General features: G+C 42.8%; 1 protein-coding gene and 1 long non-coding RNA gene across 3 annotated transcripts in view; both read left to right on the top strand.

The window, feature by feature from the left end:
• Positions 1 to 5,589, top strand: part of CDK12 (cyclin dependent kinase 12) — a 42,220-nt gene extending 36,631 nt beyond the window's left edge. Inside the window, exons 13-14 of one of the 2 annotated variants that reach the window (XM_061588862.1) lie at positions 649 to 1,107; positions 2,900 to 5,589. In XM_061588862.1, the coding sequence (XP_061444846.1) occupies positions 649 to 1,107; positions 2,900 to 3,582 (1,142 nt within the window). In that variant the 3' untranslated portion in view covers positions 3,583 to 5,589. Of the gene's footprint in view, positions 1 to 648; positions 1,108 to 2,875 lie in introns of both variants that reach the window. The other variant, XM_061588861.1, reaches the window with a different exon arrangement.
• A 4,115-nt stretch (positions 5,590 to 9,704) lies between these two features.
• LOC133366404 (uncharacterized) overlaps positions 9,705 to 12,826 on the top strand; it is a 29,299-nt gene continuing 26,177 nt past the window's right edge. Inside the window, exons 1-2 of the long non-coding RNA XR_009758397.1 lie at positions 9,705 to 9,941; positions 12,485 to 12,567. This is a non-coding gene — a long non-coding RNA (uncharacterized LOC133366404). The remainder of the gene's footprint in view (positions 9,942 to 12,484; positions 12,568 to 12,826) is intronic.

Raw genomic sequence — 12,826 nt, 5'->3', positions numbered from 1 at the left:
GAGTATTTCCAGAAGGCTGCCATGATTGATGGTACTGAAGAAGATGAGAAGTTGAGGAGAATCAATAGGATCACTTTCCACCTGTCTCTCTCCTAGCTTAAGCCATCCATCAGGGTGACCAAGGCAGAATTTGTCATTTGGTCTGAGGGACCTGGGATGATTAACCCAACAGAAAGTAGCAGGAGGTAGCATGAGCTAGTAGGAAGATAAAACTGGGTTGAGCGGAGAAGAATCCAGAGTAGCACTTCATCTATCCATATAAGGCTGAAACCTGTTCCTTCCTGTCCACACCTGCGATCTCATCCTGTAGATTCAAATCCACTGGTAGGGCATGGAGCACTTCCTGGTATGTTAAGTTGGGTGGCTGAGCTTGTGTGACAGTTCAGCCTGCCTACAATCTGAAATGCTTATCTGAATAATGGGTCCCTCACCATCCCCGTGTGTAAGCTCTCCATCCTTAGACTCTCAGCCCCTTTAGTAGCCTTGTATTTGGTGATTTGTCTCTTGTAGAAGGCAGAGGGAAGCGGCTGTCTGGATATGTTTGTGGATGGATGGACATGGTTGCATAAGGACTATCTTCTGCTATTCCATACTTAACACCCTGTTTGTTTGTTTCTGTCACTCTGGTGGCCTTCCTTTTGTTTGTAGCAAGCCTCGGTGACATCACACAGCAACTGAATCAAAGCGAGCTGGCTGTCTTGCTGAACTTGTTGCAGAGCCAGACAGACCTTAGTGTTCCGCAAATGGCCCAGCTGCTCAACATCCATTCGAATCCGGAGATGCAGCAACAGCTGGAGGCCCTCAACCAATCCATCAATGCACTCAATGAAGCCACCACCACGCAACAGCCGCAGGATTCTCCGAAAGTGCCCGAAGAGGAAGCAGCTGTTGAGGAACCGCCACTACAAGCTCAGCTGTCTGAAGAGCAAGCCACCCCAGAAGCGGCAAGCACTCAGGGAGACATGCAGAGTATGCTGGCAGTTTTGTTGAGCCAGCTCATTAAGACCCAAGAGCCTGCAACAAACATGGAGGAGAACAATGGCGAGAAGAGCAGTGAGCTGCGGGGGCCACGGAAAACCCCCACTTTGCCTCAGGAGGAAACTACAGGTAAATAATTGTGACATCCCCCTCTTGCTCCTAGGACTTAAGGGTGGAAATGATGTGGGGTTTTCCAAGTGGTAAATAAAAAACACTTTGAATATTCTTTAACCAAGCCTGGTAGTCGTCTCTTGAGTGTGTGTGGAATCTGGCAAGAGCTTTCGGTTCCTGAGAATCCTCTTCGTAAGAGGGCAGGGTTGCTCCCTCACCAGTAAAGAGCAAATCATCATCATGTACTCCCTGGGAGGTTTCAGCATGTAAGATTGGGAAGCCATTTGCAAATTAGAATTGACATCTAAATTTTAATAGTAATAGCAGACCCATCACACAGAGCTGGTTCAAATACTCAGATAAAGGCCTCCTTGGATTCTTCCACCTTAGAATGCAGTTTGGGAATTGACTGTGTAAACATTCTCCATGCCAAAACGTCCATGCACAACTTCCATGCACATGAGAAGCTGGCATGGCATTGAGAAGGCTAGGCTAGAGCACTTCTCCTGGCTCTGCTAGCTTTCCATATATAAAGGAATGCTTTTAAGTAAGCAGTTACCTGCCCCTGCATTCTGAAATGATAGCCATAAGAGGACTTGTACCAAGTGGTCTTTCCCCCGCTGAATGTTTCAGTCAGCTCTTGCTCATACCTCTTTGTTTGCTACACTGCATGCATCTTTAAAGTACCCTGACTTCTATCTTTAAATGCCATAATACACCCTGAAAATAGGATGGATAACTTTTTAAAATTCTCCTTGTTGAGTCTGTGACTCAGCTGGAAGGAAAAAAATGAGTTGAATGGCTTTGTTGGGGTAAGGGCTTCAGAAGAAATTTACTCCACCTGTGTTTTCCACACAAGTTTTCCTTCCCATCCAGAGCCCTAGGGCCCTCTTCTTGCCCTTCCTGTGGAACAATCCAGATGGAGGTAGAATTTCATGGTTCCTAGCCAGGGGTAGAATAATGGGGGGGGCACTCTTGGCCCCTTATTGTTGATCTGCTCTCGAGACTTGGAATACTTGCAGTTGTGCAAGGTGAGCAAGGAAAGAATATCTAGATCTTATAAAAATGGAAGTGAGCTCGGTCCCTCTGTTATAATCAGAGCTTTGCACATTTCTCACTTTTGTGATACCACCACAAAATCACAGAATTTACCTAGGGATATGTATTACACGTGGGTTTTGATTATGGGCAGGGCTATCTGTATGTTCTGGAGGGAATTTTCCATCTGGTATACATCAGGAAAATCTTCGTTTTCTTTTTTGTCTTGTTTTTTAAAGGAGCAAGTTTGTAGCTCTTTTGTTTGCAAATTCAGTCTTGAACGCGTGTTGGCACCAATCGCTGAACTCTCAGAAGCCAAAGAGGCAGTCAGCGGTATTCCCTGTGGGTGGGACTTCAATGCCCTGCCTAGGTCTTTGCAACTCCCCATGACTAGTAGTAATTGAATAAATATGAAACAAACAGAATAACATTTTTCATCTTGTGTTCAGGTCACGGAATGTGGGTTACCTTGGTTTTGTGTTTGCTTCTGTCCTTTTTTAAAAAAACTCAAGCCCTATTTATAATTGTCTACCTCCTACCATTACCTTGCCTAGTAGCCGCTCTCAAAGTTCTCAGGAAGAGACCTTTCAAACCTTATTGTCTGAGAGCCTTTTAATAGGAGATCATCTGGGCATGCACGCTTCCATTGAGCTATGGCCCCTTCCCATGCAGTCATGTCTGAAATGTGTTGATGTTTGTTCACATGTGCTTTTAAGATGGTGTTTAAAAGAAAGTAACCATTCCACAGCCTGTCCTCACATTCTCCCACCAGAGAAGAGACCCCCTGAGCCTCCTGGACCACCACCGCTGCCGCCTCCACCACCCAATCTGGCTGAGGAGAACATCTCCAATGCAGCTCAGGAGTTGAACCCGGCTGTGACAGCCGCCCTCCTCCATCTTTTATCCCAGCAAGAGGCAGGGCCGCCGAGCCACCCAAAGCATGAACCCCAAGTTGTGAGGCCCTCTTTGGATTACACCAGGTCACAAACCTCATCCAGGACTTATGGCACCGACGGGTCCGAGAACAGCAGCTTTGATGTTGATGAGCGGAATTCCAGCCAGACTTTAACAGAGACATCACCCCAGACCTCGGGGAAAAGTAGGACATTTCTGGGCTCTGCAAGTCACCTCGGGGAGTCAAGCAGCTTCCAGGGTGCAGGATCGGTTCAATTCCCAGGGGACCAGGACCTCCGTTTCACCCGAGTCCCCTTAGGGATGCATTCTGCTGTTGGGCAGTCCTTCATCAAAACCGAGGGGAGCAACAACACACTGGTACACCCAGAGGCCAAAATTCATAACTACAGTGAGGTGGGAGTGGCAAACGTTAGTTCTAGTGACACAGGAACAAGTCACACGTGGGGGAACCCGGTCCAGTCCACTGCTTATGGAAAAGCCTTTCGTGGGCAGAGTAGAGTGCCTCCGAGAGGAGGAAGAGGAAGAGGGGTACCTTACTAAAATGACTGGAGAGGGGGAATTGGTCATTCTTTTGGTGGTGTTTTACCCTCCTCTTCCCCTCTTGACCTTACAGCAGCCAGTGTGTCAGGACAAACCATTGCCCACACATCCAGCCACCACAAAAAATGGTTTATTGTTGATTCTTCCCCCCTTTCTGATCACCAAACTGCTGCGGTTCTCTCGCCCCTACCCTGGGGCTTTACAATGAAGACCTTGGCCTTTTTTATTTTTTGACACCTGTCCATACCCAAAGGCCTACTGATTTGGGTTCGATATGGCAAGCTTCCCCACTCAAAGAGGGAGAGAGAAGGGGGAAGGAAAGAATCCTTAAAATACATAATAATAAATTGGAAATATGAATTGAATGTGTTTGCTAGCCTAGAGCCATTTATTTCTGAAAGTGAGCCCCACAGAAGGTCTGGATGATTTGAATCAGTTGCCCTGGTCTATAATACATGCCACAGGATGAGGTGGTAGACTGAGCTGTACTGCTTCAGACTGCAGGTGGGAGAATTGCCCTTTTTGAATCTGTGTGCATACTCTAAAACCTACCTCTCTGCAAGCAGAAAGCCTAACATGCCAAGGAGATTGTAGCCTAGCCCTCTCCTGCTATGCCTGCATTTTTTCTGAAGGTAAAATGATGGTGTGGTAGTTTCTTTTAATATGGGAAGAGGGGAGTTTTCAAAAAGGACAATCCCCCCCCCAATATGCACAACTCGCTCTACTACCTCATTCTGCCCCATGTGTGGACAGTATTGTGAAGGCGATACATTGTTTTGTTTTTCCTTTGCCTGCTTAAATTTCAAAATTTGTCAGATGATGCCTACATGCCTTTCTTACTGAACTAGGAGAACTTGGTTTATGTTCTGTAAGATTTGGGATATTTTTTCCCCCTTCTCAGCCACATTTTCTTCATGTGAAAAGACAAGATGCTACATTCTTCCATGGGCCAACTGTCCCCTGTTTTACTGTGAAAGGCCCTATGCTGTCAGACTCACCATCCAAACCTTAGCTGAACTGAATTTCTGTAGTGGCCATGAGTCCCACTGGCTTTTGGGTGGGTTTTTTTATTATTTTCTCTCTCAAGAAGGGTGAGTGTCTTTTTGTTGAAGTTCTAAGAGCCAAAGTAAATGGCTAAAAATAAAATAAAAACTAAAAACTTTGTAATCCTTAAATTCTTGGGGGCGGAGAAAGCTTAGGTTTGAAGGTGGGGGAAACCTGAAAAAGTGAGATTTACATTTTCAATCTTCCAAAAGGTTAATAGGCATTGCTGCCTCATGTAGTTTCTCTGTTTTCAATGTTAAAGAAGCCTTTTTGCAGTTTTCCTCCCGATACTGCAATGAGGATCTATTTTTAGTTGCTTTAGCAGCTCCAACCACACTGATGATTTTTTACAAACATTTGTAAAATACATATCTTTAATGTGAAGGAGAGTAGGCCTGTTGGAGGCTGTGTTTTGGGGGGGAAAGATAAAATGCAGAAACTTGGAGGGGTAAATAATTTCTTGGTAAAACATAATTTTCACCCCTTTTAAAGTTGACAGTGTTCAAAGGGAGAAGCTTGTCAGAAATTTGGGGACAGAAGGGGAGAGGGAGTTGTAGCTCGGGCTTCTGGTCATTACTTTACAAAAAAAGAAAACAATGCTTTCATATTATACAAAAGAAAAGCTGCCTATATGTGTAACACGCTGCTGCTGAGGGCAGAAAAAATATGCCTTAAACACATGGACAAGAGAGACTGGTGTTGTACAAGGGAGTTGAAACAATCTTTAGAAAGAATTCTGTGAGAGTGGGGGCACTATTAAGTACAATATGTGCTGCCGTGTATTAATAACAACAAAAAAATCTGCAAAGTGTAAGTTTGCAAAATTCCAAGTGTAAATTTTGTGTGTGTGTATTTTTTAATTCAGTCATGAGTTCATGCCTAACATGCGCAACAAAAAAGAGCGAGAGAGAGAAAGTACTGTACATGCAGAGTATGGTAAATAAAAAGGAGAGACTTCTCCCAGGCATTTATTTAAACATTTCTCTTTTTTCTTTTCCCTTCATTATGCCGTTTCCTGAAGTTTTGAACACTGGCATTTTTAAGCTGTCATGGAGTACTTCTCAGACATGTCTCTTGTTCTTCTCCACCCTCCCCTCCTCTCTCCAAAGAAACATAGTTGCTATCATTCAGACATGTGATCATTAATTTTCTTTTTTGCTCTTGCCTTTAGACCTACTCACCTGAAGGAATTTGACTACCCCTTTTATGCAAATTCTGACTAACTAGTTTCTTTAATACCTCTAATCCTTAAAAGGTAGAATTGACTGTGGAGAAATAGCTTAGGAAGATGTAGTCTAGTGTGAAGGCCTATTTCCTTCCCTTCTAGCATTGGGTCTTTCCAACTTTCAACCATCCATACCCTCTCTTCTGCAGACTAGTAACATTACCTAGCTGTAAGGCTCATGGAAGAAGTACTGAGCTTGCAGAATCCAGTTTTGAGCATTTAATGAAAGAAGGTATCACCTTGAATTTTAATTGAATTAAGGGTACAAAGAAGGTAGTTGATAACCTTTCCCCTCATCTTGACCCCTAAACCTGCCCTACCAGTTTTCATACATAGTTGTATTAATCTTGTTTTGTTTACACCCATGTTGATGCTTAAACGTTGCTGCTGCTCAATTAAAATGTCACATGGAACAACTTCACACCTTACCTGTTACACCAGGGCCACAACTTATCCTACATGCCATCTGTCCTTTACTAGATGATGGTGTCCTAGTCTTGATTGCCATGTATCATTTTAGGGTGCTGTGTGGCTGCATCTTAAGGAGCCATTGTTCCCAGGATTAGAGTTTTAGTAGCTAAGGGGAGGAAAGAAAGGTGATGTCGAGAAATGAAGGGAAGTAGAAGAGATGTTTATCATGTGAAGATCAGGCTCTTAAAAAGACCCATATGGATAAACCTGGGGACCCTCCTTTTGAGAATCTCTAAAAATTGTGGAGAGAGATCTAATCCATAAGATGCAGAAAGAGGTACATATACTTTTGGGCCAACTTTAGTTGTTTACAAAAGTGGGAAATGGCACATATTTTGAGTAGCACAAATCCTTGTTTCAGAAAGTCATGTTTACCCATGCATTATTTGTCACTTGACAGTCACATGGAACAACTTCACCCCAATCTGGTACCACAGGTGATGACTTGCATGTGTGAAACACCTAATGCACATGAAACAGCACAGATAGAACTTTGTAATGGCTTGGATTGCACATGGACATATACAGAAAAAAAATACAATGTGGTACAACCTTATGGAGCATTGGTAGACCTTGTCCACTGGAGGCGTTGCCTAATCAAATCTGGTTTTTCAGCCTCTGGTACTGGTCACCTACCATGACATTAGATTGGCAGTGGCAACCCTATTGCTGGAGCTCTTTGGGCAGGTATCCAGTTAAATAGATCTGCCAGTGCAAGGACCTATGGCTGTGCAAAGGAACTTCCTCTCCCTGTGCACTCCCTTGTGCCCCCCTCCCAAATCTGTTCTGGGAGTTCTACCAAACCTCAAGATTTTCTTGGGGTGGGGTGGAACACATGGACAGAGGAGAGGGAAGAGAAGTTCTGTTACACAAGTAGAAATCCTTGTGCTAGTGCATCTATGTAGGTGGATACCAGCCAATGTTTTTTCAATATTTTGCACAAAATGCTCAAAAGTCTTAACAACTCATGTAGATAACAGCTTTGTGATTTTTTTCTAAAATACCATTTCATATTTTATAGTTGGAAAGATGCACTTTTAAGTCATTCAGGCATGGTCTGCAGAAGACTTGCATGTACAGAAATGAGAGCTCTTATGTCCCCCAGCAGTTTTTAAACTGAATTCCAGAATGTTCTTTGGAAGCTTATCAGGGTGCCTCATTGAGCACTTCATTGATGGCAGCCAAGCTTCCATGGAAGACAGCCTGCTCACTGCCACTGATTTTTTTCCTGTGCACCATACCAATTTAGGATAATTTTGGGTTGCATTCTCAGTTCTAGCAAGGACAAGGCCCAACATTTTTGCCCAGTGACACACATTGTGTGCCCCAGAATATACCTCTGAATTCTTGCAAACATGTAGGTGGCAGTAAGAAGCCCTTGAAAGTACAAAATTTGAAAGCCCCGTATCTCCTCCCTCATGAGTTCCTATTATTTCTCCTCAAATTAGACACCTCTATGACCCATCACCTTTTTACACCTCTTCCCCTACCGTTATATTGCTTGAAACATATTCAAAGTTCTACCAAATTTCACCTAGTCAGCTCTGAGTAGCTTGCAAATTGAAACTGGGGAGAAAATGCAAGATACCCCAAGTTTCCGAGCTAGTAGAAATAATCCAGGTGTGGCCAGAAAGTGTCTTGCATAAATCTGCTCTACCAGGAGTGTACAAACCTTCTGTGTATATGTTGTCCAATTCCTAGGTAACCCTTGGGCAAGGCTGTGTGTACACAATGCATATATTTTTTTAAAAAAAGTAAAATTGCCCAAAAAAAGCTGCATTCTGATGGGTATGCAATTTTAAAATATTTTGTCATAATTTATTTTGCAGTATTTACATATTGTATAATTCTGATTTTGCTAGTCATGGGGAATTATTTTGCTAGTCACAGTGAACTCAGCTCCCATCACCATCCACTGGAGATTTTGTCCAGCTAGTTCTTTGGCTTCTGAAATTTTGCCAACCGTTGACCATTACACATTTTTTAAAAAAAATTACGAAAGGATGGCACAAGAAAAACAGTGGAGGAAATAGGTTTCAAACTTAGATTTGGGGCCCTGCTTTACAGCGATTTGCTAATACAGCGGTCTCAATTAGACGCAATTAGACTAAAGCCCCACTCATACGGCGCTTGTTCCGCTTTTACGGCGGTTTTCGGGCATCGTGCATCATTCTATTCAATGGGTTCTGCTTTACAGCAGTTTTTGCTTTATAGTGGGGGTCTGGAATGTAACCCGTTGTATGAGGGGGGCCCTATTACATATTCATATGAGAGCCTTTTTTTTCAAATATCTGATCATTGACATATCTTAAATTTATATATACTCAGTCAATGTTGGCAGACTCTACATCTTACAGAGCAGTCCACTGAACTTTCCTTTGCAGCCATGGTGTTACCTGTCACGTGCCTGATGCCATATGACGCTGGTGTGATGGGCGGGTGAGTGTGGCTTGGCCCAAATGGCCAAGCAGGACAAATAGGCCTGGAGGACCTAATTAGTTTGTGGGCTAAAGGTTCCCTACCACTGATTTAAACTTTAAGTGGATTTGAATTTGAAAGGCAGGATATAACATATCAAGCCAATTGCATATGTGGTTTTCCCATTTGCATCTGCAAGGTCTAGAACTATGCTCTTTTTCCTAAATGAAAGCCTAGAACCTCAAGAAGTTGAATTCTTGGATTCATGATCACATTTTATGTGTCTCTGCTCCCATGGAAAGACCTGCCTGTGGCTTTTCCCAGTCATCTTCCCTGTTGAGGGTTGCTGGTTCAGATTTCTTCTGCTTCTTTACTGAGGCCATTCCCTTAATTTTGCATTCATTCCATCAGCATAGTTTTAATTCCAATTTTGTTGTTGTCAGATTTAATTTTCCTGTTCAAAGGCTTCCTTGATTTAATGCAAAAGGAGTATGTGTACATGAATGATGATTTTAAGAAAATAATGGTGTAAATGTGCACAATTGACATAATGCCATTTGTTCACTGCAATGTTGGTGTAGAATCTGTTTCCTTGCTCTGGAGTTGGGAGTGTGGGAGTCATACATGCCTTGTCCTGAGTGTATCTGTTGTTTCTTCCATTGGCCTAATCAATGAACTTTACTGGGATATAAGATTTGACTCTGAGAGTCCTAGAGTCACTGAAGTGAACCTCCGACAGAGAATAGATTTCTAAATGTGATATTAAACCACAAGGGCCACATGCATTTCAAACAGGTTTCTGATTATTCGTAACAAAATTCATATTAGATTTTTTTTCTTCCACCATTTGGAGCAGGGTTTTTTTTATCCTCTGAGAAGATGGCTGTCACGTGGTGCTTCTTCTCTGGCCTCTGCTGCACGATTGCTTGTGTGTGTAAAATATGTTCATTCTCCTCCCACAGAACTGGAATGATTTGCCCCTTCATGATATAGATACTGATGGAAGTAGTCGCTGCTTTGAGGTCTAAATGGACATCTCTCTTGTACGCCGCACTGTGCTGTAGTGACATCTGGTGACATAATACATGCATTACACTTTGTTAGAGCACCAACCAATGGGCAACAGGGAAATCCACATGTTTCCACCCAGAGAGGAAGAGTATATAAAAACAGAGCTTCCACATTCAGCTTCAAAGCCAAGGTAACTAACCCCATATGGATCAAAAGATAACGATTTATGATTCATTCGACATTTTTGTTATATTTGTTTCCATAATTATAGTATTTTCAATACCAGTAAACTGTTTAGAGCAGGGGTGAGGAAACTGTGACTCTCCAGATCAGAGCTTGGAAAAGTTACTTTTTTGAACTACAACTCCCATCAGCCCCGCTGGCTGGGGCTGATGGGAGTTGTAGTTCAAAAAAGTAACTTTTCCAAGCTCTGCTCCAGATGTTTAACTCCAACCTCCACCAGTCTTGCAATGGTCAGGGATGATGCAAGTTGAGAGTCCAACATCTGGAAAGTCACAGGTTCTCTGTCTCTGGTTTAATGCACAACTTTCCCCATCCTCCCAGAATACCAGTTCAACTATTTTTCAGATCTAAGAAATTAGTAACTCATTCTTCCACAGTAATCTACCACATTTTGAGGGCTCATTCTGATGCCTAATTTGTTAACCTGAACAAAATCCTGGGTTTCAAGAAGTCTACAGAAAAGACAAAAGATATACAACCAATTAGAAGGGAATACAGTTTTACAATCAGCCCTATGGGCAGTAACTGTGTGTGGTATACCTGACACAGAAATTAGCACTATGGCTTTCGTGTAAAAAAAATGGGGGCTAGGTTTTTAATTCTTAAGTACCTCTTAATTTTCCTCACACACTTCTAGTCTTATGTGCCTGTTCTCATTCATTCTACTTGCCATTGCTGTCCTTCTGACAATTCAATTTATAGCTCTTCATTAACAGTAAGCCGCCACCACACACACACACCTTGCATCCACAGTAAGTTTAAGCATATTTAACCAGTCTGCAATATCTATTCTAGTCAATGGGCTGGTACATACGTGCATGTGCGTTGCTGGATGGCTCTACACTTAATGGTGGCTGACTTTGAAAAATGCCTCCACTGGCCAATATGAAAGTTCTGCCTGGGCTGTTTGGATCTCTGATGCTTTACTTGCATGTGCAAATCATCCAGTGCTTTTGCAAGCATCAAGTGATGAACCTGCATGTGTGAATGAACCAACCCATGATATGAGAGCCAGTATGGTGTAGGGATTAGTGTGTTGGACTGGGGAGACTCTGGTTCAGATCCCCCTCAACCATGAAACTCACTGGGTGACCTAGGACCATTCCCCAACACTTAGTCTAACCTACCTCACACAGTTGTGAGGATAAAAGGGGAGAGGGGAAAACCATGTATATTGCCTTGAACACCTTAGAAGAAAGGCAGGATATAGATGTAATAAATTAATAATTAATCCTAATTTTTTCTGGGCACAGAATTTGCAGGGACTTTGTCCAGAATTCTTTCAGCCTCTGACAATATACTTCAATCCTGGATGTTTGAGGAAGATGCTTAAGACAACTATTTGCAAGTTTTGAAAGCTTGCAAATGTTTTAGAGCCTTTGCAACTGACATGAAAATGGAAATTGACTGCCTTCAAGTCGATTCCGACTTATGGAATATGAATAGGGTTTTCATGGTAAGCGGTATTCAGAGTGGGTTTACCATTGCCTTCCTCTCAGGCTGAGAGGCAGTGACCGGCCCAAAGTCATCCAGTGAGCTTCATGGCTGTGTGGGGATTCGAACCCTGATCTCCCAGGTTGTAGCCCAACATACTGACATGATGTGATGTTAATTGGTGTTCCTTATTTTATTTAATTTTTAATATCTACTTTGCCATCATGGTTCCATAAGCCTACAACACTTACATAGTTTTTAAATGCTGGAAATATTTAAATGCGCTCAGTAATCCTTACAATCCCTCTGTGCCTAAGGCAAGCCAGTGTTATACCTCTACAAAATTGCCAGATATCCTGATAGATTAGAACATATAGGCTGGTAACATTTGGCAGAGAATGTCACTTACTGACATGGACCTTAATGGCCAGTATGGTGTAGCAGTTGGAGTGTTGAAATGGGAGCACTGGAGACCAGGGTTCAAATCCCCACTCAGCCATGAAGCTTACTGGGTGACCTTGGCCCTTTCACTGCTTCTCAAACTAATCTATCTCACATAGAGTTGTTGGGAGGATACAGTGAAGGGCGGGGAGAGACAATCGTGTACACCTCCTTGAGTTCCTTGGAGGAAAGATGGGGCATAAATGTAATAACAAGTAAATTGAGCTAACAGTCAAAGCTTTGAAGCCAAGCAGAAAATAGTATGGTCTTTGGTTTTGGCCCCTGCATCTTGAGATTTTACACCTTCCCTTTGAGACCCAGAGAGGAAGGCTCACATCCTGAAACTTCCAGTCAAACCCTGAGATCTGACAACCCTAACCGTTCATTACAAATCTGGGGTCTGAGGCTGAGAGGGTGCAGTTAGTTAAAAGCTTCCTAGTGAGTTTGGGGTGAAATTTGAGCTGAAATCTGAACCAGGTTGAGCTGAAATGGGGACTTCTGGTTCATAGCTCATGCTTTTAACTCCTAGAAGTACATAAGTTCCTAGGTTGCATCTAGCTTGTATATCTACCTCTACCAAAGATAAATTAATCGGATTAATTTTTCTTACAGCAGATGATCAAGTTCTTGCATGGCTGGTCTCAACATAAAACTCAGTGAGGAGGCTGTGATCTTCAGTAAGAGAAGAACCAAGTTTTGTAAGTAACCAAAGTGACATGTTGCATTGCAGACACTGCAAAAAGCCCTCACACTCTAACGCTATCTACAGTGCTTGTGGCAGTGGCTCTGAAGAAGGAGGGCCTGTTCTGGTATCCTTTGTCCACTTTTCTGATTTCTTGCTGTTGTCGCAGCTACTGAAGAGTCATCTAGTTGAGTCCCCATTCAAATGCAGAATCATCCAGTGGCCCCTGCAGGGAGCAAACCTGTTGTTAAAAAACAAAGTGCTCACCAAGCAAA

This window comes from Rhineura floridana, chromosome 11, assembly GCF_030035675.1.
Source record: "Rhineura floridana isolate rRhiFlo1 chromosome 11, rRhiFlo1.hap2, whole genome shotgun sequence".
Lineage (NCBI taxonomy): Eukaryota > Metazoa > Chordata > Lepidosauria > Squamata > Rhineuridae > Rhineura > Rhineura floridana.
The sequence above is the reverse complement of the archived record's forward strand: the minus strand, read 5'-3'. Positions and strand labels throughout refer to the sequence as shown.